The sequence below is a fragment of the Trachypithecus francoisi genome, unplaced genomic scaffold, assembly GCF_009764315.1.
Source record: "Trachypithecus francoisi isolate TF-2019V2 unplaced genomic scaffold, Tfra_2.0 Lachesis_group6, whole genome shotgun sequence".
Taxonomy (NCBI): Eukaryota; Metazoa; Chordata; class Mammalia; order Primates; family Cercopithecidae; genus Trachypithecus; species Trachypithecus francoisi.
The window spans coordinates 93,984,010-94,011,982 of NW_022681471.1; the positions used below are offsets into that span (position 1 = coordinate 93,984,010).

The window sequence follows — 27,973 nt, forward strand, 5'->3', positions numbered from 1 at the left end:
TTTGCCTCCTCTCCCCAACTGGAGCTTCTTTCCTTGAATTTCTCTGGCGAACAAGCCTCTGCTCTCTACAGGGAGGAGCATAGTATGGAAGAAGATACTTGGCGGTTCAGTTGCTCTTGCTTTCTTCAGGCTTTTTTTTTTTTCTTTTGAGATGGAATCTCGCTCTGTCACCCAGGCTGGAGTGCAGTGGCACGATCTCGGCTCACTGCAAGCTCCGCCTCCCGGGTTCACGCCATTCTCCTGCCTCAGCCTCCCAAGCACCTGGGACTACAGGTGCCCGCCGCCACACCCGGCTAATTTTTTGTATTTTTAGTAGAGATGGGGTTCCTCCGTGTTAGCCAGGATGGTCTTGGTCTCCTGACCTCGTGATCCGCCCGCCTTGGCCTCCCAAAGTGCTGGGATTACAGGCCTGAGCCACTGCACCCGCCCCCGCTTTCTTCAGGCTTTCAAACAATCGGTGTTTTCAGTGCCACGCCGTATCCCTCCCTTTATTGGCACCTGGAGTCAGCAGTTACTCATTCTCCCAGGAATTTTGTGGGCCAAATAAACTGGACTCTGAGTGCACTCTCCCCACTGACAGGGACATTTAGGGTTCAGCTTCTCTTCCTCAGCTCTGCCAAGTTATTTACCAATCCTCTGTTTACTTTTCATCTTGAAAAGAGTTTGACGTCTCTTCTCTACCATTGTCTTTTTTCCAATTCTCTTTGTCATTGTGGGTTATAACCTATTTTTATTATTTTTTGGTCATTTTGGTAGGATTTGGGGAAAAGGGAGAGAAATATTTGTGATTGATTCATCGTGATTTACTGCAACTCTATCTACTTCCCAAGAGCAAAGAATTCTTCCAAGAAACATGAGCTAGTTTTATTCCTTTTGATTGAAATATCCTTTGTTCTTTTCTCCCTTGTGCCTCTTGGGGGGATTCCCACACACACTGAGATCCTCTAAGACAGAACTGAAAAAGAAAAGCTTGGAGTATTTTACCACATTACCACAAGTCTTCCTTTAGGCCTGGCTCTGGGATTTTGGAAATGAAGTCGTTCATGGGCATTTTTTCTCAAAAAAATATAGACATTATTTCTGAGCTATGTATACTTTTATTCAGTGGACCTTCCTGAATATCATTTGATTCCTAAATATTATTCTCAAATGTCCCCCTAAATGGATAAATGGTTCAATGTTTTGAGTCTGACATATGAACTGGGCAGGAAGGAAGACTGGGTGTTATGAGGTAACAGGTAAGTATCAGAGTTAGTGGTAACAGAGTCTAATAATAGGACTTCCTGTGGTGACTTCCAGAAATTTTCCAGTAAGTTCCAGTGCCATCATCTAGGGCAAATGCAAAGTCAGGCATAGGGACTCAGATAAGAGGAACTTCAGGAGGACTTTCTAAGGAAGCAACATTTGAAATGGGACTTTCCAGACAAAGGGACCAGAAGAGCAAATGCCTTGCATTTCTGCCAGCAATCTTGGCATGATCAGGGAACTAGAAGAAGGCTAGTTTACCTGAAACATTTTAAACAGAGAGAGTTTTCAAGTGAGGAGATGTAATCAGAGAGGCCATCAGCAGCCAGATTAATTGGGTCTTATAAACCCTGATAAGGAGTTAGCTTGTGTTCTAAGTGGATTGGGAAGCCACTGGAGGATTGCAAGCAAGAAAGTGATTGATCTGTGTTTTAGAAAGAGCACTGTGGTGGAGGATGGTCTGCAGCAAGGTAAGAGTAGAAGTAGCAAGACCAAGACAGGAAGTTATTGCTATAATCCAGATAAGAGACAATAGTGGCTTGGAATTAGGGAGTGGTAAAAGAGATGCAGAGAAATAGATAGACTTGTTATATGCTACAGTGGTAGAACCCACAGGACTGCTTAGTGGATTGTATATGAGGAGTGAAGTCTGATGTGATCCTAGATTTATTTGGTAGTCTTTGACTGGTTCCCAGATTACTAGGATACTATACTTCTGAAACCCCTAAGATTGAGTAAGTGCCTCTTATAACTGATGTAATGGGAATTTGCTAACAAATTCTGTACTTTAAGAACAGACAGAAGAACTTATGTTATTGATAATCTCCTCAAGTCTCCCAATTTTATGACTTTAAATACCTTCTGTATGGCTAACGACTCCCACATTTGTGTCTTCAAATGGACTACTTCCTTGAGCTTCAGACTCATAGCCCCACTTTCTCACTTTCCATCCAATGCGGCGTAAACAAACTGAGCTCATGATCTTTCCAACCTGCAGCCCGTGCAGTCTTTCTCATCTCAGTTAGGGCAGTTCCATTGCTCCAGTTATTCAAGCAGAGGCATTGGAGTCATCCTGAATACTCTCTGTTTTCCCTCTCTCTCTTAAATATATATATATAATATATAGTCTTTTAGGAATCCCACATTCAAAGTATATTCAGAATTGCCCACTTCTCACTGCCTTCCATGTGCCACTGCCCTCATCTAAACTGCCATTTTCTCTCATCTGGATCCCTGCAAGGGACTTCTAACTGTCCTTGCCACTTCTGCCTTGCCCTCTGTGTTCAACTCTGATATATCAGTCAGAGTGATCTTTTAAAAATATCATAAGTCCCTTCTTAGTCTGTTCGGATTGCTACAACAATACCATAAACTAGGTGGCTTATAAACAACAGAAATTCATTGCTCAGAGTTCTCATGGCTGGGATGCCCAAGACCAAGATGACAACAGATTTGGGGCTGATGAGGGCCCACTTCCTGGTTCATAGACGATGCCTTCCCTCTGAATCCTTAAAGGATTACATGGCAGAAGGGGCAAGAGTGCTCTCTGGGGTCTCTTTAATTAATATAAGGGCACTAATCTCATCATGAGGGCAGAGCCCTCACTATCTAATCACCTTTCCTGAAGCCCCAACTCCTCATATCATCACATTGATGCGGTCTCATTATATGAATTTTGAGGGGACACAGACATTCAGAACATTGAAGGTCTCATAACCTTTCTGTATAATATGCTCCAGTGGTTCTTAGTTTTCCTCAGCATAAAAGCCAAAGGTCCTACATGATCTCATTCTTTGACCTTAGCTCCTGCTCAGAATGTTAGGAAATGCTTTCTTTCAAGGCTCTGTGCTAAAAAAAAAAAAAAAAAAAAAAAAAAAAAAAAAGAAGAAGAAGTTTATTATGAGACATCTTTAACTGAGTTTTCATTCTTCCCCAAAAACATACACAAATAAAAGAAATGATGGTCCCACATTTTGGCTATAAATATTTCCATAAACAGAGTATGTCCTTTAAAGGAGTTGAACTGACTAGTGAGCCACAATTTAAAGGGTAAACAGTGGGTAGGGGGCAGTATATTGGAATTGCAGCTTAGAATCCTTGGCCAAAGAAAATGTACACAAAAGAATTACAGAATTCCCCTTTCCCCTCTTCTGGTCACTTTGTTTATTCTATTTTGTTTAGATTGATGAGGCTATGTGACTTCAGCTTGTAACATTTAATTTATTGCTGCTAATTTTTATTAGTTTATAAATATAAGCTATTAATTTTTTAGTACTTTGAGAAGAAAAGAGAAAAATCTTTGGACTGATTAGGAGTATATTTTAAGGGCAGGAGCCTGGAATAGGGTGCCTGGAACAATGTCTAGTGACCACTTTGTACTTTGTATTTTCCTTCAAAAACTGGTGTTACATGATAATCAGCCTTAAAAACTGGCAGAACATGATCAAATTTAGGATGGGTGGCATTAAGGCATTACACTAAGAAGTATTTTATGTTTTGGTCATTGTAGCAATGTGTTGAAATTACTGTATCTTCATGGCCAAAACTCTATTATGGTTAAGGAAGAATTTTAGCCAATGTCCATAATTAGGAAATAGTAGTGAAAGAGATTCGTTATTTTTGACCTGTATTTTTACGGTACAGAATAATCATTTGTTAATTTTTTTTCAAAATGAAAATGGGCTGAAGTTTTTCTCATTATAAACTTAAAACCATCAGATGATACACAAAAGTCTAAAGAAAAGCAAAATCAGAATCTCTCTTCCAGAGATATCTCTTCTTAATACGAAAGTCTATTGCTACCATACTTTTTCTGTTTTTTAATAGAAGTATAAACCTAAAGTGGGATCATAACTCTACATACTGTTTTACAGCCTCCTTTCTGCTCAACAGTGTATCAAGAACAAATTTATATGATAGCAAATTTGGATCTAAATAACTCCTTTTAATGGCTACATAATAAATGACAAAGATGCCTTTTATTTTTTCAAAAAATATACTGGTAGACAAATGAATCTAGCTTGCTTAAAGATTTAAAAGGTATGCAATTTAAGAAATATAAGGACATTCTATTTTGCTGACATATAATATCAACCATTAAACTAAAAGGACCTTTAAATATTTTTAACAAAATATCACTATAGTCTTAGTTACTGAATGAGCAAATTTACTTCTGTGGCAAGTGCAACAAGTATTTATTGAACACCTACTAAGTGCCAGCACTGATCTTGTTGTTGGGGATATTTGATGAATTAGATAGGCAAGATCCCTGCTCAAAGAATTTACATTCTGGAGGGTCAGAAGCAATAAGAAATTGTAAGAAATAAGAAAAATCTCAGATATTGAAGCATATATGGTATTATGTTTTCATGATAAAAATTGAAACTGACATTTTGGTCTTGAATTCAGCAGATTGAGTCAAATTATATATTATAATTATATTTTCAGGTTTGAAGACAGTGAAAAACAAATAGATTATAAGTCATTTTTCTCTGCCCTGAACTGGAGAAAGAATCCAGTGCCTGAATTGCAACCAGCATCATACCTTAAAGAGGTAAATGAACACCTATTTTAAAAACCATCTATGGTTACTTCCCTTGCATGTTTAATATCCTTTATCTTTAAATTATTTTTCATCATAAAATATTAACACCAGTGCTTTTGGAAAGAGTGTATATGTGTTTCTGGGTATTTGTGTTAAAGGCTAATTTACTTTCCATGCTGAGCAAACATCTGCTCTGTAAAGCATGACTTTTCTTATGCAGCTGAATTTCTTTTTAACCTCAGTCGCATCCAATTATATGGAAAATAGGATAATAGGTTACAGTTATAAATAGATATAAACACTGTTATCAAGGGATTCTGGTAACATCATCATAAGCCACAAGAGCAAATCTCAAATGGTGCCTATGGCAAGAATCCCTAGGGTATCCGTGGCTGTGCACCCAGGTTTGCCATGGGTGAAACAATAGAATATGGGATGCACATTTCACGGTGGAGCCAAATTTAAAATCAAAATTCCATAGAAAAATGCTTGGTTAGGGAAAACAAAGTTCACGTGATCAGATGGTGCTGTCAACATTGTGGAATTGTCTGAATTCTCTAAGATCTCTTTGGACCAATTGTCTTTAAGAAGTGGGTGGGTGGGTGGTGGTTTGTTTGTATTTTAACATGCTCCAGAAATTGATTTTCTTGGGAAAGTCCCTGATAAAGCAAATGTCATGTGGTTGATACTCCCAGAAAGGAGGCATTTATTTCTCCCGGTCTCTGCTGACCAGCTCATTCTGGCTGGAGCTGGTCTAGTGCCCCTGGAATTCCCTCAGGCATGCAGCTACTCCAAGGGCAGCCATAGAACTTCCAGATGGTTGGGGGAAAGTAGTAGCCTTTGGAGTCAGACAGAGCTGGGTTTGAATTTTGGCCCTGCCACCTACTTAGCTGAATGACTTTGGGTCAGTTAAGTTACTTATCTTGTTCATTTATGAATGTAATCCCCAGACAAATCAGGATTAAGTATCGACTCTCATCAGGTTCTCTGTTCTAGGCTAGGGTCCAGAGACTAAAATTGTCATTGCTACCTTTGAGGGGCCCACTACTGATGCGGGAATTGGTACCCTCATGACTTGGAGTGTGGCGTGATACAGCCTGCATGAGATTCTATGGGATGAGGAGGTAGCTGCTTCTAAACAGACTGGGGGGAACAGGAAGTATTTTCAGGGGAGGTGACATTTGAAATTTCAGTGATGAGTAGTAAGAGTTAGCAAGGTAGGACAGTGACATGGTCTGGAAAAAGCATTTCCAACAGAATTCTCTGGACATGGGACAGCATGGTACTTGTACAGAACCAGGAGGAATTGGTGTGGCCAGAGCAAAGGCACATGGGGAAGAGGTGAAAAGGATAAAGCTGGAGATACCTGCAAGGGTAACATTTGAATATTGTCCTGCGAGGTCTGGAGACCACTGACTAACTTCAAGGAAGACAGCAACATGATCAAGAGTGCCCTTTACACAGAACTTGCTTTGGCTGGATGGTGGGTGGACTAGAGATGGAGTCTCACTCTGTCACCCAGGCTGCAGTGCAGTGGTGCGATCTCAGCTCACCACAATCTTCACCTCCCGGGTTCAAGCGATTCTCCTGCCTCAGCCTCCCGAACAGCCGGGATTACAGGCACGTGCCACCACACCCGGCTAATTTTTGTATTTTTGGTAGAGACAAGGTTTCACCATGTTGGCCAGGCTGGTCTCGAACCCCCGACCTCAAGTGGTCCACCTGCCTTGGCCTCCCAAAGTGCTAGGATTACAGATGTGAGCCACCACGCCTGGCCATGGAGGCTCTTGTCCTGTTGTCCCCATAAATAACGGCAAACACTTAAAGCATTTACTGTGTGCCAACTACTGTTCTAAGATCTCAAAATCACTTAGCTTATTTAATCCTCTTAGCAATCTTAGGTACTTTTATTATTCCCAGTTTAGAGATGAGGAAGTTAGATAAACAGCAACGTAAGGCAGAGTCAGAATTTTAACTCAGGTCTCTTGCTGCAAAGAATAAAAAAGAAAACTGTCCTTCAAATATAATTATTTTTGAAGATACTAGATTGGATTAACCCAAATCTGAAATACTATCACAAAAACAAATCAGTCATTTGCCCTGATAACCCTTTCATTCTTATCCATGTGAATATTTAATTTTTACATACAAATAGAAACATGGTAGATGGGATTTATATTTTTCTACCTTTTCATTGAATGTTCTAGTAGTCTGTATTGACTGCATCCCTATGTCTCTTTAGGACTGCTCTCCAGAGCCCTTACCGTGCTCTGACCCTGCCCAGGCCAGTCCTTGGCAGCTGACCTTTGTAGGCCACATGAGTGGGTCCCCTAGCCCTCTGGCCTCCAGTTGGGTTGACCAGTGGGATGCACTAGCAGGAGAGTAGAGGGTGAAAGGAGAGAGCAATCTTCTTCCTCCCTACCAGTCACAGAAGATTGATGGCCTCCTCCTTCAAAGTCCACAGCACTTTTCTAGAGGCTCTTTGCATATGGCTGGCCACTTCATGTGCCCCTTCAGCCTCAGGCGGTAGTAATGGCTCCCTGCTGTTATAAACCCAGGGAATTATCCCCTGTTGGTTTTCCTAAACACTTCCCACAACTTTGTAACTAGTCACTTTATTAAACTCTTCTCAATTTCCACAGTTTGCATATGTCCTCCATTTCCCGTGAGACCCTGAATAATATATAGGACATACCTATTTTTGCTATAATCCTTTGTCATTCTTTTCTTTACTTTCTACTTCTCTCTTTACTCTTCCATTCCACTCAGTCCACCACCCAAATGTTTACCTCTGTGTTGGGGGTTTTATTTCATCATGTATGTGTGAAAATATGATTATACCACATGCATTTATCTGGAGTATGCTTTTCTTCTTATCATGGAAAATTTCCCTAGTTGAATATGTATAGACCTAAACCATTCTTAATAGCTGTAGTGTGAATATATAATAATTTATTAATCTCTTTTTTTTCTTTTTTTTTTTTTTTGAGACGAAGTCTCATTCTGTTGCCCAAGCTGGCGTGATCTTGGCTCACTGCAACCTCCACCTCCCAGGTTCAAGCGATTCTCCTGCCTCAGCTTCCTGAGTCGCTGGGACTATAAGCACACGCCACCATGCCTGGCTAATTTTTTTGTATTTTTAGTAGAGACAAGTTTTTACCATGTTGGCCAGGCTGGTCTTGAACTCCTGACCTTATGATCCGCCCGCCTCGGCCTCCCAAAGTGCTGGGATTACAGGCATGAGCCACCGCGCCTGGCTCTGTTAATCTACTCTTTATTGACAGGCATTCAGGTTGTTTTTTATTTTGCCTCTGAAAACATACCTTACTACTTACTACTTACTACTTTAAATTTTATTTTCCTGATGACTATTGAGTTTGAATGAGATCCAATCATCTTTTGTACTGCAACCTACAGTAAGAAAGATATTTTTTTCATAACAACACAGCATGCACATATATAACGGAATCTAAGTTTCATGGATTAATACTTTTCTGACTACATGTGGTGGCAGTATGATACATTCTTTTCTTTTTTCATTTCTCTCTTCCTTTCTTTTCTTTTCCTTTTTGTCATTACCCACCACCTCTTTTTCTCCTCTCTTTTGAATGTTGTTCATGACCCATTAAATTGATTTCATGACCCGCAAAAAGATCACCATACACACTAGAAGAGAAGTCACCACATGGGATGGCCAAAGATCCACTCTGCCTTTAATCACCTCTCCCCAGTTTCATCACTTTTCAACTCTGTCAACCGTGATAGGTATCGAGCCCTGGACCTCAGATGCTTTTGAGAGGCAATGTAGAACAGAAGGTCCAATCACAGGGACCCTGCCTTAGCTCTACGATCAACTAACTGGGTAACTTTTTACAAATTACTCAACCTTTCAGGTTTTCCCATCTCAAAAATGGCGATAAGAATAGTTCTTCCATTAGGGTTGTGAGGATTAAGGAAATCAATACACAAGTCACTTATCACAATACCTCTGCCATAGTAAGGGCTTAAGTGTTGGATGCTATTATTTTTTGTAAAATGGAGATGTCTTACTTTCCTCAAGTCGGGGGCTGGGCAGTCCTGCCAAGGTTAAGATGGGAGATTCTATTCTTAATGGCAAGAGAATGGTTCTAGGCCAGGAATGTCACATCAGAAACAGCTTGGGCTTCAGCACTAGGTTCTTCTAATTGCAATTCATTTATGGTGAGAACTTTACTCATAGGGCTCATCAGTTCTGCTGATAAAGCCTAGAAATATTTCAGTCTGCAGGAGGCATTCGGAAAGGACTATTCTTTTTCAGCCAATTAAAAAGAAAAGAAAATAGATATAAAATGGTACCTGATCAATTTCACCAACAATGAGAACTAAACTAGATTCCAAAGAGTTTGAACCACTCTGGTACTGATAAGCTTGTTATTATTTCATAAAGAAGACATAAAATAGCTTGGGAATGTTACCAGTGAGTCTATAATCTCATGTGAAAATATTTAGCATGAAGGGGTTGAGCACAATGTTGAATAGTTTATACAGTAGAATACAGGAGCAAAAAGTATAATATCTACTGACCCATGTAAGTGTGCTCACATGTTATTAATAATGTTGAATAATGCCCTGAAACACTGCTAGGTCAGAGTTTGTCACAGGTGGGGTTCTCCAGGAAGCAGATGGAGTCTAATGTGTAGGATATTTATTTAGGAGTGTCCTTGGGATCATCTCCCATGGAAGGTGGGGGAAAAGAAGAAGAGTGGGCAGAGGGAGAAGTTGAACTGTGATACAAGCCCAAAGATAGCCTTGTCCAACCCATAGGGAGCTCTGGAGTTAGCATGTCTTTTCAGTGTTGTCCTGAGTTGGGCCAGAATGGCCTGGCCTTTGTCCCGGTGGGTTGGTTCAAGAAGAGATGTGACTTTGTGCAGCGTGGCTCTTTGCAGCCAAGACATGTTTGTAGCTCAGGAAATCCATGAAGGGGACTCCCAGCAGCTGGGCCACCAAATCCCTCCTCAAGGGAATTCTGGATAGTATATCACAGCTTGGCAACCAACTACTCTTGAAGCCCCTGTTGACTGTTACTTGGTATCAACTGAGAGCCTGGCAGTGTGACAGCCTCCTCCCCAGCTGGTTCCCTGGTTATTTCCTAGCCTTCTATTCATAGTAGGGAACTGAGAGGAGAGTGATTATGCCATAAGAGACCATGGTGGAGTCAGACTAGATGTCCTGGGGGCACAACTGGGCAGAGAAAACCTCCCAGTTATGACTTTGGGGATTGCCAACGTTTGAGGAGTCTTCCATAGCCAGTCACATGTAGGGCTTCAGGGTAAGATCCATCAGGTTGTGAAGGCATCCCAGCCCTGAGTGTGAAGTGATGAGACCAAAGGTCTTTTGAGAACAAGGAATGGCAGGCTGAGCTCCTATGTGGAAGCAAGGCTTAAATGGAGGCGCCAGGGTTGGGGAGCTGCACCCTTCCTCCAGTATATGAGCCTGACAGGCTGGCTCAGGTTAAAGTTTCAGAGGTGTTATGGAGAGCTCTGTAGAAGTTACCAGGACAGGCCACCACCTGGAACCTGGATATTTTTACTCCTGGGCTGAATATTGTCATCAGCAGGATCTCATTTCTGGACTGGGAATCTTACTGAGAAATAAAAAGAAACTTATTGGCTGATGAAAGTTGAGTAGGCCTCAGTACTAGATTCAACTCTAATTCTGTCTGCATCAGCATGAATGGTTAGGATGGATGTTATGGGTGGAAATTTGGGACACCTTCCCAGTCTAGTGTGACTAACCATCATGGGGTGAGAAGGGAGAGGCCAGAAACCAGGAACAAGACCACAGGATTCAGCCAACCACAGGCTGAGTAGGGGTGTGGTCTGGTCCACAAGACTTGAGATTGGAAGGGAGTTCTAGCAGGGCATCCCTCCAAAACAGTGAGCATAGTGATGGGGAATCTTGAAGTTAGCACCATTCGGCAATCAGAGGAAGCCACTCAGCAGGCTCAGACCAAGCTTTCACCCTGCCAAGGGGACAGAGCTGGCTAAGTCCCTAAACCCGTGAGGTTACAGCAGGAAGTACGCAGCATACTCAAAGGGATCCTGGAGATGGATTTGATAAAGGGACTGTTGATGGGTGGGTGGGGTTAAGGGATGCGGGGGAGGGTGGAGCCCTCAGGGACTGGCAAGAACGGGAGAAGCAGGGAGGGACTGGGGGACTGGTGTTATTGGAGCCCAGCAGAGGAGCTGGAACTATAGCAGCAGGTAGAGTAGTGTAGCCACTATAGCCACTTCCAAACCATGGCCTGGCATGGAGGCAACAGGGTGAAGGGAAGTAAAATCCATACTCTGACCTCTTGCTTCTCCTGTTTTCTGATCTCCTGATGCTGCTTCACATTGGCTGAACCCACCCAGAAGCCAGAAAGCAAGGAAGCTTGAGGAGTGATGCAATCCACAGAGTCGGTCTCCCGGGGCAGAAAGCAGAGTGAAAAGGACAAAGAATGATCTTGAGGGGCAAATGGAGACTGACCCAGCACAATCTGTTACCAGAATAAAGCCTTGAGCTCAGAACAAGCCCCACAGCCAGGATAAAAGCCAGATCTACACTAACTGCTTCTGGGGCTTGGTTTGCTGGATTGAGAACCAGTTTCCTGTACTCAGAGGTGGCTCCCCTACATGTGCTTGTCAGGTGGCCTCAGCTAGTAAGAATTGGGGCCAACAACAAACAAGGAGAATTTAAAGAGTACTGTAGTATAGCTCGTCTAGCTTTGATTAGTCCTACTGCCCTTTGGTGACAGGTTTTTCCTACATGGTTGGATGTAAGCTGTCATCCATCATGACTGTTGGCTATGGCCTGTAGCCAATGGCTTGTAGCCTGGATTCTCATTGGACTCTCTTGCTTATCCCTCTGCCTGGCCCCTCAGCAGCCCATGGTGAGCCATGGGGCTGTAATTTAACTCTCACTCCATTATGTGACTATCTATGGTCTCAGCATGTTGCCCTGGCGCTGTCATGGCCTGGAGACCCCATTTCCATTCTATTGTGTTTGCTCACAGATGGTAGCTGTAAAACTGGCAGAATAGGTCCCACTGTTTAGAGCCTGTCTGGTTAATCTCAGAAGTCACGTTTTAAAAAATAACACTAAATCGGTTCTCATATAAACTTTATAACTTACACGGTGTGACTGGCGTCTTATCTTTTGACATTTCTGAGAAAAATTGGATGTGGCTTCATTTTATGAACATCGTCACTGCGAAAACATTAGTAGTCAGCTCGAAAGTGCTCTCTTTCGCAATGGGATGATATAGGCCCTTGGCATCAGGAAGTAGGGGGCAGTTGGGTACACCTTGGGAAACGCCTTTGGACACTCACCTTGCTGAGATTCTCCTTTTGGTATTTAGAGCATGGAATAACCTGTGACATTTTGTTGTCCCAACAGTCTTGCAAGAATAAGTATTATCCCCAATTTATAGATAGGAAGCTGAGGTTCAGAGATATTCCTAATGGTGAGGATTATATAGTCAGGGACTGGTGCCAATTTTTTAAATAAGTAAAGTTATTTCTAATATTTGTGGTTGAATATAACAGTCAAAATGAAAGGTTGTTAACCATTCCTCTTAGACTTAAAAAATAACTGGCAAACACATACTGTTGACCTAACACAGAGCAATAACCTAGTAGGAAATGATACTCCTGGAATCCACTTTCATCTACAGCATCGGGTGATGTCCACTTGAATTGTACACATAAGCCTGTCATTGAAGCTCAAAAATCCACATCTCCCTGAAAACTTTACTTGCCCTGCATTGCACTTCCAAGGAAAGGTTTTCTGTTTAGAAACTACACCTGTCTTTTAGCTACAACTCACATACAGATGACAACTCTGTTGAAGCTTTGTCTACAGAAAGGGGAAACAATCATGAAATATTGGCATTGCTGTAAAGACAGAAATGTACAGAAATATAAGCTAATCTTCTGGCTTTATATATGAGCTTTTCCTTATGTTATCAGAACGCTCTTGATTATCTCAAGAAATATTTGCAACATCTTTCCCCAAATTTATTTCAATTTGATTTGCTTAAAATTTAATTGCTTTTATGATTTTGTCAAACTAATTAGATTATTTCTAAAGCCGTGTTAACTTTATTTGAAGGGAGAAAATCTAAGAAAATCACAGTTTTAATACTGTATACACCACTGGCCTTTTCCATACATTTATAGATCTTTCTCATAGAAACATCCTTTTGCTAGTGAGTAGAGAGGAGTAACATGGTGAAATCACTAACATGACTCTATCTGCCTTGCATTTGGGAGGAATAAAAATAACCTTGTTTCAGTGAAGCATGGAATTTAATTGGCTCCCGATCTTTCCCCTCATGCATCTGGTGGCCAGTATTACATTAGAAAATTTTAAACAAGAAGGAGACATAATCCAATTAATTTCCTTTTAAAAATGTCAAAGCAAATAAATCTAGGGCCCATTAGCTCACACACAGCTTTGCTATTCTCACTGGGCAGCTGCTGTTTACTGGGTTTTCATCCAGTGCCATCTTTGCTTCCCATTTCAAGGGTGTGTGATTTTACAGATCGGCAGCTACATTTTTTTCACCACTGATGAACGAGTAATTTATTGCCAACTGGTTTGACATCTTAAGTGCCTCGAGTGACAGCCAGCTTGGAAGATGTCATAGGGCCTTCTTGGAGACAATGATTCCCAGACATTTTAGAATCATGATTTTTGTATTATTGAATTTCACTCTGCATTTCATAGTTCTTCCTTCCTCCAGAAAACACTATGTGGCATGTATTGTTTATGCTCCAGATTACATCAAATTTTGTTCTGAGATTTGAGTGCTGTCTTTTGAGTTATCTGGAAGTCACTTGGAGACTCTGGATTCATCCAGTTTGCCAGGAAGTTGCTTTGTTTCAAGCTGTGCTGTGCTTTCTTAGACATGTTCTTAATTTTGATAAATGCAAAATTGCATAGAATCTACATCTGACTTCCTCTAGAAGCAGACTTGGAGACAAAGATTTAAGTGTAAATCATTTTGTGGGGAGAAGTGAAAACACTAGTAAGGGAGTGGGAGAGTGAGAAAGGGAAGGGAAGGAGCTACTAAAGGCATATTAGCAAACCAGTTACAAATGTAGATGATGTAGACGATTGAAAGTTTTGTTTTGTTTTGGGACAGGGTCTCACTCTGTCACCCAGGGTGGAGTGTAGTGGTGCAATCATGGCTCACTGCAGCCTTAAACTCCTGGGCTCAAGTAATCCTCCTACCTCAGCCTCCCAAGCAGCTGGGACTACAGGCCCACACCACCACACCCTGCTGTTTGTTTTTTTTTCTTTTGTAGAGACAGGGTCTCACTGTGTTGACCAGGCTTGTTTAGAAGTCCTGGCTTTAAGTGATCTCCCACCTCAGCCACCCAAATGGTGGAATTGCAGGTGTGAGCCCCCACACCTGACCTAATGATTAGAGCTTAATGCAACTGGGAAACACTGACACTTCAGAGTCATCCCACCCAAAGTGCAAGGGAGCCACAGTATTCATCCATCAACTCCCATCAGTCATTGTTTGAGGGCTGCTCTTGAAGTGGAGGAAAGGAAATAATTCCCTGGCACTTGTGGCTTGCCACAGAGACAGCCAAAGCAAGCCTCAGAGGCCAAAGAGTAGCCCTAGGGTGAAGGAACGCAGGTGCTGGCCATTGGAAGTCATGTTGGTGTGCTCCAGAGTGGAAAGGATGAGGAGATAGGAAGGGGTGCTGGCAGAGCCTGCTACACGTAGACAGTTAAAATCCCAAATTCCAAACCTGCACTGCCAGGGGAATCTGCTTTACAGAGATGCAAGTAAGCTTGTTCTCACCTGGAATGGGCAGGATCAACTTCTGTGGATGACTCCTCCTGTTGTAAAAGTACCACACAGTTATTCCCACTTAAAACTGATATGCACTGCTGGGAAAGCCATATATGAGTTTTCTTTGCATTGCATAGTGTAGGGTTAAAAAAAATCAATGAAGCACTATTTTAACTCACTGCCCAGATTTTCATAAAGATTCTACAATATTTGGAACATTTGCAGATTTATTAGAAGTACAATTAGGCAGTGGTAATATGTGGATTTCTTATGTTGCCAAAAATGTCGTCATTTTACCAAGGGGCTAGCCACGAGATTCCTTAAGTAGATCCAATTATAGACAAAATTATGAAGAAAGTGCCTTTCCCTCTACTTTATTGATGCCTCTCACCCCATCCCCTGAGCCTTGGAAACCTCCCCTGTTTCCTAACCTTCCTTTGGTCCCAAATTTGATTCCATTAGTCCATTTTAAGCCAATAGTTGCGAAAATCTCCCTGAATTGGGGGTTGGCAATAGATGGACCCACAGCACTGCTAATGTGCTGTGGCATTTATGAAGTATTTGGACAGAAAGTCACTCCCACCTGGAACCTAAGGAAGAGTAACAAAAGGAAAAATAATCAAGGGAAGTGGCATTGATTCGAAAGAAAGAGCACAATGGGGCCAGAGTAGTCAGGAGAGATTTGTGCGAGTCATGGGGTTTAAAGTGGTCAGGATTTAAAGAAATGGACCACGGTTACCTTTTCATCTTAAATATCCTTAGTACCAAATCTCATGGATATTTACTTGAGTTTCATTGTGCCCAAGTTGCTAACAAATTTGATCTCATCTCCAAATTCTTGAGTTCTCATGATTGCATTGTAAGTTCTATTATTTTCCCTTTATTGTCAGCATTGAAATCACAATTCCTTGCTCAAAAATACAAAAACAAAACCACTTTTGCTAACTCATAAGCTATGAGGCAGAATCTTCTAGTCCTGACCTGTTTCATAAGAGGATCCAGTCCCCAAATAATTTCATCATATTTTTTTTTATTATTATACTTTAAGTTCTAGGGTACATGTGCATAACGTTTATATCATGTATACTCCCCAATGCAATCCCTCCCTCCTCCCCCCTCCCCCTGATAGGCCCCAGTGTGTGATGTTCCCCTTCCCGAGTCCAAGTGATCTCATTGTTCAGTTCCCACCATAAGTGAACATGCGGTGTTTGGTTTTCTCTTCTTGTGATAGTTTGCTAAGAATGATGTTTCCAGCTGCATCCATGTCCCTACAAGGACACAAACTCATCCTTTTTGATGGCTGCATAGTATTCCATGGTGTATATGTGCCACATTTTCTTAATCCAGTCTGTCACAGATGGACATTTGGGTTGATTCCAAGTCTTTGCTATTGTGAATAGTGCCGCAATAAACATACGTGTGCATGTGTCTTTGTAGTAGAGTAATTTATAATCCTTTGGGTATATACCCAGTAGTGGGATGGCTGGGTCATATGGTACATCTAGTTCTAGATCCTTGAGGAATCGCCATACTGTTTTCCATAATGGTTGAACTAGTTTACAATCCCACCAACAGTGTAAAAGTGTTCCTATTTCTCCACATCCTCTCCAACATCTATTGTTTCCTGACTTCTTAATGATTGCCATTCTAACTGGTGTGAGATGGTATCTCATTGTGGTTTTGATTTGCATTTCTCTGATGGCGAGTGATGACGAGCATTTTTTCATGTGTCTGTTGGCTGTATGGATGTCTTCTTTTGAGAAATGTCTGTTCATATCCTTCCTCACTTTTTGATGGGGTTGTTTTCTTTTTTCTTGTATATTGTTTGAGTTCTTTGTAGATTCTGGATATTAGCCCTTTGTCAGATGAGTAGGTTGCAAAAATGTTCTCCCATTCTGTAGGTTGCCTGTTCACTCTGATGGTAGTTTCTTTTGCTGTGCAAAAGCTCTTTAGTTTAATGAGATCCCATTTGTCAATTTTGGCTTTGGCTGCCATTGCTTTTGGTGTTTTAGACATGAAGTCCTTGCCCATGCCTATGTCCTGAATGGTACTACCTAGATTTTCTTCTAGGGTTTTTATGGTATTAGGTGTAACATTTAAGTCTCTAATCCATCTTGAATTAATTTTCGTATAAGGAGTAAGAAAGGATCCAGTTTCAGCTTTCTACTTATGGCTAGCCAATTTTCCCGCACCATTTATTAAATAGGGAATCCTTTCCCCATTCTTGTTTTTTGTCAGGTTTGTCAAAGATCAGATGGCTGTAGATGTGTGGTATTATTTCTGAGGACTCTGTTCTGTTCCATTGGTCTATTTCTCTGTTGTGTACCAGTACCATGCTGTTTTGGTTACTGTAGCCTTGTAGTATAGTTTGAAGTCAGGTAGCGTGACGCCTCCAGCTTTGTCCTTTTGACTTAGGATTGTCTTGGCAATGCGGGCTCTTTTTTGGTTCCATATGAACTTTAAAGCCATTTTTTCCAATTCTGTGAAGAAAGTCATTGGTAGCTTGATGGGGATGGCATTGATCTATAAATCACCTTGGGCAGTATGGCCATTTTCACGATATTGATTCTTCCTATCCATGAGCATGGTATGTTCTTCCATTGTTTGTGTCCTTTTTGATTTCACTGAGCAGTGGTTTGTAGTTCTCCTTGAAGAGGTCCTTTACATCCCTTGTAAGCTGGATTCCTAGGTATTTTATTCTCTTTGAAGCAATTGTGATGGAAGTTGATTCCTGATTTGGCTCTCTGCTTGTCTGTTACTGGTGTATAAAAATGCTTGTGATTTTTGCACATAATTTTGTATCCTGAGACTTTGCTGAAGTTGCTTATCAGCTTAAGGAGATTTGGGCTGAGACGATGGGGTTTTCTAAATATACAATCATGTCATCTGCAAACAGGGACAATTTGACTTCTTCTTTTCCTAACTGGATACTCTTGATTTCTTTCTCTTGCCTGATTGCCCTAGCCAGAACTTCCAACACTATGTTGAATAGGAGTGGTGAGAGAGGGCATCCCTGTCTTGTGCCAGTTTTCAAAGGGAATTTTTCCAGTTTTTGCCCATTCAGTATGATATTAGCTGTGGGTTTGTCATAAATAGCTCTTATTATTTTGAGATACATTCCATCAATACCGAATTTATTGAGCGTTTTTAGCATAAAGGGCTGTTGAATTTTGTCAAAAGCCTTTTCTGCATCTATTGAGATAATCATGTGGTTCTTGTCTTTGGTTCTGTTTATATGCTGGATTACATTTATTGATTTGCGAATGTTGAACCAGCCTTGCATCCCAGGGATGAAGCCCACTTGATCATGGTGGATAAGCTTTTTGATGTGCTGCTGAATCCGGTTTGCCAGTATTTTATTGAGAATTTTTGCATCGATGTTCATCAGGGATATTGGCCTAAAATTCTCTTTTTTTGTTGTGTCTCTGCCAGGCTTTGGTATCAGGATGATGTTGGCCTCATAAAATGAGTTAGGGAGGATTCCTCTTTTTCTATTGATTGGAATAGTTTCAGAAGGAATGGTACCAGCTCCTCCTTGTACCTGTGGTAGAATTCAGCTGTGAATCCACTGGTCCTGGACTTTTTTTGGTGGGTAGGCTATTAATTGTTGCCTCAATTTCAGAGCCTGCTATTGGTCTATTCAGGGATTCAACTTCTTCCTGGTTCAGTCTTGGGAGAGTGTAAGTGTCCAGGAAATTATCCATTTCTTCTAGATTTTCTAGCTGATTTGTAGAGGCATTTATAGTATTCTCTGATGGTTGTTTGTATTTCTGTGGGGTCAGTGGTGATATCCCCTTATCATTTTTTTTGCGTCTATTTGATTCCTCTCTCTTTTCTTCTTTATTAGTCTTGCTAGCGGTCTGTCAATTTTGTTGATCTTTTCAAAAAACCAACTCCTGGATTCATTGATTTTTTGGAGGGTTTTTTGTGACTCTATCTCCTTCAGTTCTGCTCTGATCTTAGTTATTTCTTGCCTTCTGCTAGCTTTTGAATGTGTTTGCTCTTGCCTCTCTAGTTCTTTTAATTGTGATGTTAAAGTGTCAATTTTAGATCTTTCCTGCTTTCTCTTGTGGGCATTTAGTGCTATAAATTTCCCTCTACACACTGCTTTAAATGTGTCCCAGAGATTCTGGTATGTTGTATCTTTGTTCTCATTGGTTTCAAAGAACATCTTTATTTCTGCTTTCATTTCGTTATGTACCAGTAGTCATTCAGGGCAGGTTGTTCAGTTTCCATGTAGTTGAGCGGTTTTGATTGAGTTTCTTAGTCCTGAGTTCTAGTTTGATTGCACTGTGGTCTGAGAGACAGTTTGTTATAATTTCTGTTCTTGTACATTTGCTGAGGAGTGCTTTACTTCCAATTATGTGGTCAATTTTGGAATAAGTGCGATGTGGTGCTGAGAAGAATGTATATTCTGTTGATTTGGGGTGGAGAGTTCTATAGATGTCTATTAGGTCCGCTTGGTGCAGAGATGAGTTCAATTCCTGGATATCCTTGTTAACTTTCTGTCTCGTTGATCTGTCTAATGTTGACAGTGGAGTGTTGAAATCTCCCATTATTATTGTATGGGAGTCTAAGTCTCTTGTAGGTCTCTAAGGACTTGCTTTATGAATGTGGGTGCTCCTGTATTGGGTGCATATATATTTAGGAGAGTTAGCTCTTCCTGTTGAATTGATCCCTTTACCATTATGTAATGGCCTTCTTTGTCTCTTTTGATCTTTGATGGTTTAAAGTCTGTTTTATCAGAGACTAGGATTGCAACCCCTGCTTTTTTTTGTTCTCCATTTGCTTGGTAGATCTTCTCCATCCCTTTATTTTGAGCCTATGTATGTCTCTGCATGTGAGATGGGTCTCCTGAATACAGCAGACTGATGGGTCTTGACTCTTTATCCAGTTTGCCAGTCTGTGTCTTTTAATTGGAGCATTTAGTCCATGACATTTAAGGTTAATATTGTTATGTGTGAACTTGATCCTGTCATTATGATATTAACTGGTATTTTGCTCATTAGTTGATGCAGTTTCTTCCTAGCCTCGATGGTTTACATTTTGGCATGTTTTTGCAATGGCTGGTACCGGTTGTTCCTTTCCATGTTTAGGGCTTCCTTCAGGGTCTCTTGTAAGGCAGGCCTGGTGGTGACAAAATCTCTAAGCATTTGCTTATCTGTAAAGGATTTATTCTCCTTCACTTATGAAACTTAGTTTGGCTGAATATGAAATTCTAGGTTGAAAATTCTTTTCTTTAAGAACGTTGAATATTGGCCCCCACTCTCTTCTGCTTGTAGAGTTTCTGCCGAGAGATCTGCTGTTAGTCTGATGGGCTTCCCTTTGTGGGTAACCCGACCTTTCTCTCTGGCTGCCCTTAAGATTTTTTCCTTCATTTCAACTTTGGTGAATCTGGCAATTATGTGTTTGGAGTTGCTCTTCTGGAGGAGTATCTTTGTGGCGTTCTCTGTATTTCCTGAATTTGAATGTTGGCCTGCCCTACTAGGTTGGGGAAGTTCTCCTGGATGATATCCTGAAGAGTGTTTTCCAACTTGGTTCCATTTTCCCCCTCACTTTCAGGCACCCCAATCAGACGTAGATTGGTCTTTTTACATAATCCCATACTTCTTGCAGGCTTTGTTCATTTCTTTTTCTTCTTTTTTCTTTTGGTTTTCTCTTCTCGCTTCATTTCATTCATTTGATCCTCAATCGCTGATACTCTTTCTTCCAGTTGATCGAGTCGGTTACTGAAGCTTGTGCATTTGTCACGTATTTCTCGTGTCATGTTTTCCATCTCTGTCATTTCGTTTATGATCTTCTCTGCATTAATTAGTCTAGCTGTCAATTCTTCCACTCTTTTTCAAGATTTTTAGTTTCTTTGCGCTGGGTACGTAATTCCTCCTTTAGCTCTTAGAATTTTGATGGCTGAAGCCTTCTTCTCTCATCTCGTCAAAGTCATTCTCTGACCAGCTTTGATCCGTTGCTGGCGATGGGCTGCGCTCCTTTGCAGGGGGAGATGCGCTCTTATTTTTTGAATTTCCAGCTTTTCTGCCCTGTTTCTTCCCCATCTTTGTGGTTTTATCTGTCTCTGGTCTTTGATGACGGTGACGTACTGATGGGGTTTTGGTGTAGGTGTCCTTCCTGTTTGATAGTTTTCCGTCTGACAGTCAGAAGGACTGTCTGTTGGTCTATTGGAGATTGCTTGAGGTCCACTCCCGACCCTGTTTGCCTGGGTATCAGCAGCAGAGGTTGCCGAAGATAGAATATTGCTGAACAGCGAGTGTACCTGTCTGATTCTTCCTTTGGAAGTTTCCTCTCAGGGATGACTCCACCCTGTGAGGTGTGGGGTGTCAGACTGCCCCTATTGGGGGATGTCTCCCAGCTAGGCTACTCAGGAGTCAGGGACCCACCTGGGCAGGCAGTCTGTCCGTTCTCGGATCTCAACCTCCACGTTGGTAGATCCACGGCTCTCCCCAAAGCTGTCAGACAGAGTCGTTCGCCTCTGCACCGGCCCCCGCTGCTTCCCCTATTGAACCTCAGCTGTGGGCTGTCCCCAGAGGTGGAGTCTACAGAGACAGGCAGGTTTCCTTGAGCTGCTGTGAGCTCCACCCAGTTCGAGCTTCCCAGCGGCTTTGTTTACCTACTTAAGCCTCAGCAATGGCGGGCGCCCCTCCCCCAGCCTCGCTGCTGCCTTGCGGATAGATCGCGGCAGACTGCTGTGTTAGCAGTGAGGGAGGCTCCGTGGGCGTGGGACCCTCCCGGCCAGGTGTGGGATATATTCTCCTGGTGTGCCTGTTTCCTTAAAGCGCAGTATTGGGGTGGGAGTTACCCGATTTTCCAGGTGTTGTGTGTCTCAGTTCCCTGGCTAGGAAAACGGATTTCCTTCCCCCTTGTGCTTCCAGGTGAGGCGATGCCTCGCCCTGCTTCAGCTCACGCTGGTCAGGCTGCAGCAGCTGACCAGCACTGATTGTCCGGCACTCCCTAGAGAGATGACCCCAGTACCTCAGTTGAAAATGCAGAAATCACCGGTCTTCTGTGTCACTCGCGCTGGGAGTTGGAGACTGGAGCTGTTCCTATTCGGCCATCTTGCTCCGCCCCCATTTCATCATATTTTTATGAGTTACATAATGCATTATTTCTGTGTTGAAAACTTTTATTTAAAAGACCTCTTAGAGGAGGTGATTTTTGAAGGCATATATTTGTATTATTTCTCTATAATGAGAATAAATTTACAAACATCACTTAAGAGCAAATATTGCTGTAAGTTTTGTAATGAAATTTTTGAGGACATGTTAAATAGTGGAGTTGAATGACTATTGATCTTAGCCTTCATTGATTAAAATGTATTGTTTAGTGTGTGTGTGTGTGTGTGTAATGGTTTACTACTTTTTGGTGTAAGGAAGGACGTTTTACCAAGTTCCATGTGGTATGAGTTGCACAAAACACCCCTTAGGAGTGGGTTTAGCCATCAGCCATCTGAATGGTCATTTCGCTCTTCATACTGCCAGTTGGTGGTTTGGACTCAACTTCTGAGAGGCAGCATCCTTGAGAGAGAAGAGTAGTGTCACTTCAAGAACTGCCTTGTTTTGTACTTAACTTTTCTTGTTGGAAGTGTGAGGACCAAATGTAGCTATGTAGGATGAAAGCCAGCTGCTTCTAAATAGATCCTTCTCAGCTCTGGAGGGTTGCCCCGCAGATGAGCATAGTTCTGCAGCCCCACTGCCCAGGTTATTATAATCCAGGCTTCTCCACTGACTGGAGGTTTGACTTGAGACAATCTATTTAATCCTTCTGTGTCTCAGTTTCTTTTTCTGTAAATAGATTATCCTCATAATACTTACCTCTTAAGGGATTTCTGTGATGATTAAGTAACTTAATACATGTAAAACACTTAAAAGAGTATCAACCATGTAGTAAATATCCAATAAATGTATTGTTAGTCCTATTACTACTAGGTAATTACAAGATTCCTATCTATAACCCTGCACAAATCTGCAACTAGTTTATCATCATCGTAAATCATCTCTTAAATTAAGGTTTTACACCTGAATTAGAGATGCTGGTACTTAGTTATTGTCTGATTCTATGACAGTGTTGTCAATTGTCATAGTTTTACATGTCACTCATATTCCAGTGACTTCTATATCTTTGCACAGTTCTGGATTCTAGCTCTGTGCTATATAGAACCACATTTACAGATGTTTACCAGAATCTTCACCTTGATGTCCCATGGACACCTGAAAGAAAAAATGCCCACAACTGAACTTAGAATTTCCCTCTGAGCCTTGTTTTCCTACTAAAAAATGTTTTTAAACTCTTCCTGCTTTCCTTATGATATTACACTGGGTTGAATATTGTCCCCTCCAAAAATCATGTCTACCCCAAACCTTAGAATGTGACCTTATTTGGAAATAGTCTTTGCAGATAAAATTAATTAAAATGAAGTTATGCTGGATTAGAGTGGACCCTAAATGCAGTGATTGGTGACTTTATAAGAAAGCCGCATGAAGACATATTGGTACACACAGAGAACACCATGTGAAGTTGGAGGCAGACGCTCGAGTGATATGCCTACAAGCCAAGGCATGACTGCCAGCCACCACCAGAAGCCAGGAGGGAGGCATGGAATAAATTCTCCCTGAAAGCCTCCAGAAAGATCCAATGCTGCCAACACCTTGGTTTTGGACTTCTGGCCTTCTGAACTGTGAAAGAATAAGTTTCTGTTGCTTTAAGCCACTTCTTTTGTGGTACTTTGTAATGACAGCCCCAGGAAACTAATAACAGATACTGTCAACTATTACTAAATTTAGAGTTCTTAGAACCATCCTTACCTGTATTAGTTTCCTAGTGATGCCCTCACGAAGCACCACAGACTGAGTTGCTTAAAACAATAGAAATTTATTCTCCCACAGTTCTGGAGGCTAGCAGTCCAAAATCTAGATGTCAGCAGGGCCACACTTTCTCTGAAACCTGTGTGGGAATCCTTCCCTGCCTCTTCCTAGACTCTGATGGTTTGCTGGCAATCTTTGGTGTTCCTTGGTTTGCAGCTGCAAAACTCTAATCTCTGCCTCTATGGTCACCTGGTGTTCCCCCTGTGTGTCTCTGTCTTTACCTGGCTGTCTTCTTATAGGGAGGCCAGTCATATTGGATTAGGGGCCCACCCTACTCCAGTATGATCTCATTTTCCTCATCTTAATTTACCTAATCACATCTGCAAAAACCCTATTTCCAAACAAGGTCACATTCTGAGGTACTAGGGATTAGGACTTCACATACCTCTTTTGCCGGGGGGCGGGGACACAACTCAACCCATAGCACTACACCTTTCTTTTTTCACCATTTCAATTGATCCCCTTCTAGCTATTTCATGTTCTCCTGCAGCAGCATCTCTCAGAGGTAGCTCCTGTCCTCCATGCCCACTTCAGCTGCCCTGGTTATGGCACAGTCGTCTTTCAGCGGTATTATTGCACTCACCTCCAGATTGATTTTCTTACTTCATTTCATTCTCTGTACATCCAGCAAGTTAGCTAATCAGTTTCTAATCAGATTTCTGTCATTTCACTGGCGAAGACCTACAGTGACTTCCCGTAACCACAGCCTCAAGTAGAAACTAGCACAGAAGGCCAGAAGTTTGGCCCCAGCTTCTCCTTCTAACCATCACTCTTGCCACTTTGCACCATGTGCCACATACCACACTGGGCTACTCACCCTTTCTTGAAAATAGATTTTAGGTCTCCAGGCCTTTGCTTACACTGGTCCCTATGCCTGGAACACCCTTCACGACCTAAACCCTCTGCTGAACTGGTTTTCATCCCATAAGGTGCAACTGAAACACCACTTACTCAGCTTGCTTCCAAAATTCCATCACATCAAATTATTGAGCCTTTACCTGTATTTCTATGACACCTTGCGATTCTGGATACTAATGTAACACTAGTAAAGATATAGAACCTCTTATATACAACAATTAACCTTGACAGTCATATATTTTAACCTTGACAGTAGAAATATAAGCAGCCATATATATGGACTTTGCCTCTTGTTGATATTAATTAACCATTGCAGCATATTCAAAAAGTTTGTGTGTGTGTGTATATACACACATATTTACATATTATATAAAATGTGCATCTGCGTGTGTATATGTATACACACACACACACACACACACAAAGTGGCTTATCTGCAAGATCACACTGTGAGTGATCCAGTGTTCTTTTCATTGTTTACGGAAGAAACAGTAACCAAACAGCCAGTATAGCTACCAGTTTGTATTTTAAAAATTGGGTTCTTTAGGCAGCAGTTCACGCCTGTAATTCCAGCACTTTGGGAGGCTGAGGTGGACGGATAACTTGAAGCCAGGAGTTTGAGACCAGACCAGTCTGGTCTATATGGCGAAACCCGTCTCTCCTAAAAATACAAAAATTAGCCGGGCGTGGTGGCATGTGCCTGTAATCCCAGCTACTTGGGAGGCTGAGGCATGAGAATCACTTGAACTTGGGAGTCAGAGATTGCAGTGAGCAGAGATTGCGCCACTGTACTCCAGCCTGGGCAACAAAGTGAGACCCTGTCTTAAAACAAATAAAATAAAAATAAAAATTGGGTTCCTAAGAAAGTATAGGAGGATCTATCACTGTATTAATGCTGCATGACAACTCCTGAAATTTCAGTGGTTCACAACAAGGCACATTTATTTTTCTTGTCTATGGGCATGTGGGTCAGTGAAGCATGGCTGGATTCAGCTAAGCTTGGCTCTTAGTCTGCAAGTCCAGCCTGGTCTGATCCCCCTTGGTCATTCTAAAAACAGCAGCATCCTGGGCCATGTTCTTTTCGTGGTGATGGCAGAGGCACAGAAGGCCAAGCCAAATGATGCCAGCACGCTAGAGCCTCTGTTTATGATATGTCTGCTAACAGTACATAGGTCAAAGCCAGTCATGTGGCCAACCACATATCAAAGGAACAGGAAAATATACTCTTCTTACTCCATGGGAGGTTCTACAGAGTCATATGACAAAGAGTGTGGGCACGTAATTCTTATACAGGGAGGGAATGAAGAATCAAGAACAAGTATCAAGTCTACCACAAAGTCTTTATGAACCTAAAGTAGATGGTAGAAATTTTCCCTTTGAAAATAAACTTTGGTGTTGAATTTTCAAAACTGTACTTTGAAATGTGGTTCTAATCATATCCATTTTTGGTTTTTTTTCTAGAGATGTGATGATATCGGGCTTGGTATGCCATCACCTATTCCTGCGAAATACATTGACTACTTGACCCTTTTGAAGGACGTGTTTGGCTTAGAGGAGGAATAACCATGCCAGTTTTGGTCAATTCTCTTTGATTTACTTCTCTCATTTTGCCACATTTACTTTAGTAGATATAATTTCATTAAAAACAAAAAAGAAAGAAGGTTTATATTAAATGGAAATCCACAAATCACAATTAATCCTATTTTGTCATATTAGTTTTTCAGAACATCATGTTATATTGCTGCCGTACTGTTACTATTTAAAATGCCATCTTAAAACATGTTGAGGCCGGGCGCGGTGGCTCAAGCCTGTAATCCCAGCACTTTGGGAGGCCGAGACGGGCGGATCACAAGGTCAGGAGATCGAGACCATCCTGGCTAACACGGTGAAACCCCGTCTCTACTAAAAAATACAAAAAACTAGCCGGGCGAGGTGGCGGGCTCCTGTAGTCCCAGCTACTCGGGAGGCTGAGGCAGGAGAATGGCGTAAACCCGGGAGGCGGAGCTTGCAGTGAGCTGAGATCCGGCCACTGCACTCCAGCCTGGGCGACAGAGCAAGACTCCATCTCAAAAAAAAAAAAAAAAAATGTTGAATATTTTTATTATATGTATGTTTTATTAATACCAAAAAATCTTCTGATAATTTTTCATCCAACATAATTTGATTCATTAGTATATGAACAGAAAATAACTTTTGAAGGTTATACATGACAATACAAATCAAATTATATCACAGCAATAAGTTGTGATTCTATTAAACATTTTTGAAACCTTTTTGACACGTTTATTACTTATATAGTTAAGTTTTGTAGCAACCCACCTCATCAAAATAATTCTTAAGCCTCTCTAGAGTAAATATGTTTATTTTTTGAACTTAGTAAAGCTATGGGAAGAAAAAGAACCTCCCAAAACACACACACACACACACACACACACACACACACGCACACACATATATACACACACACACACAGGAAACATATGCAGTATTTATATTTGTAATGCCCTTTTTTCTATCTGAAGTCAGCTTGTTAGCTTAGGAATATATGCATGTGTATATAATTATAGTTTGACCAAAAATTTATTATGTCTAAAATATTTGCAAATGTGAAAGCTGAAGATTTTGAGATTTTTTTTTTTTGGTTTGTTTTACACACACATCCCACCCACCCCACCCTAGAGGTTTAAATATTCAGAAACTACATTTTTCCCCTGCATTTTTCTAGTTCTATTTTTATTTTTCTTCAGCAGAACTCTTGTCATGTAGTGTACCTTTGATTAAAACCCATAGCCATGTACCTCTGGGAATTCAGTGTAAGAAGTCTATCCCCGTCTATCCCATTGTTCAGTGTGGGGTGCTATGTATCATAAATCCATTTGCCTCCGTTGTTCTGGGAGACAATGGAGGCCTATCAAGAAGGAACTGCACCATTTACCTTTCAGGGACTACTCTGAGAAGAAGAGGAGCTGATGACATCTCAAGGGACCCTTCGGACTCATTATTCTTTCACTCCACATTTGCAGCAGTGTCTTGCTGGCTTCTTGACACTCAAATGTACCAATTTACTCTCGACAACAATGGCCCTTTCATTTTTAAAAAATTGAAGTTAATCAATAAGCGATTTCTATATATAAACCCTAGAATAATTCCACATGTGCTATTGTTAGAATAGATGCTCCCCCCAACCCTCTCAGGACTTAACACTAAACTAGTATACTCAATTTATATACCAAAACTATCTACCATAAATCCTAAATTTGACTACTTGATTTTTGTCCCAGGTTCTTTTTAAGGCAACTGACAGTGCCAAGCCATTTTGTCACTTTAAGATTTTTCATTCCCCAGAGAGCAAGCTTTTAGAAGGATGACACTTTCCTGGAACTTTTCAAGCTGACACATTCGTCACTTACCTATTCAACTCTTCAGTCAGTTGTCTTTCCTTCAAGAGTTTAAATATGTAGATAATTTAGCCCTTGTAGAGGTTTATAATGTAGTTCATTTGAGAAGCTGGGGGAGAAAAAGGAAGCAAACCAATGACAATGCTCCTGAGTTTGTGGACAACTGCTTATTCTATTGCATAGATGTGTGTTACTGCCCTGGTTGTTTCTAGTTCAAGCCCACAAT

General features: G+C 41.3%; 1 protein-coding gene across 1 annotated transcript in view; it reads left to right on the top strand.

Annotated features, from left to right (window-relative positions):
* Positions 1–26,042, top strand: part of EFHC2 (EF-hand domain containing 2) — a 209,759-nt gene extending 183,717 nt beyond the window's left edge. The window contains 2 exon segments of the mRNA XM_033201359.1: positions 4,693–4,798; positions 25,811–26,042. Of these exon segments, the coding sequence (XP_033057250.1) occupies positions 4,693–4,798; positions 25,811–25,912 (208 nt within the window). The 3' untranslated portion in view covers positions 25,913–26,042.
* The last annotated feature ends 1,931 nt before the right edge of the window (positions 26,043–27,973 follow it).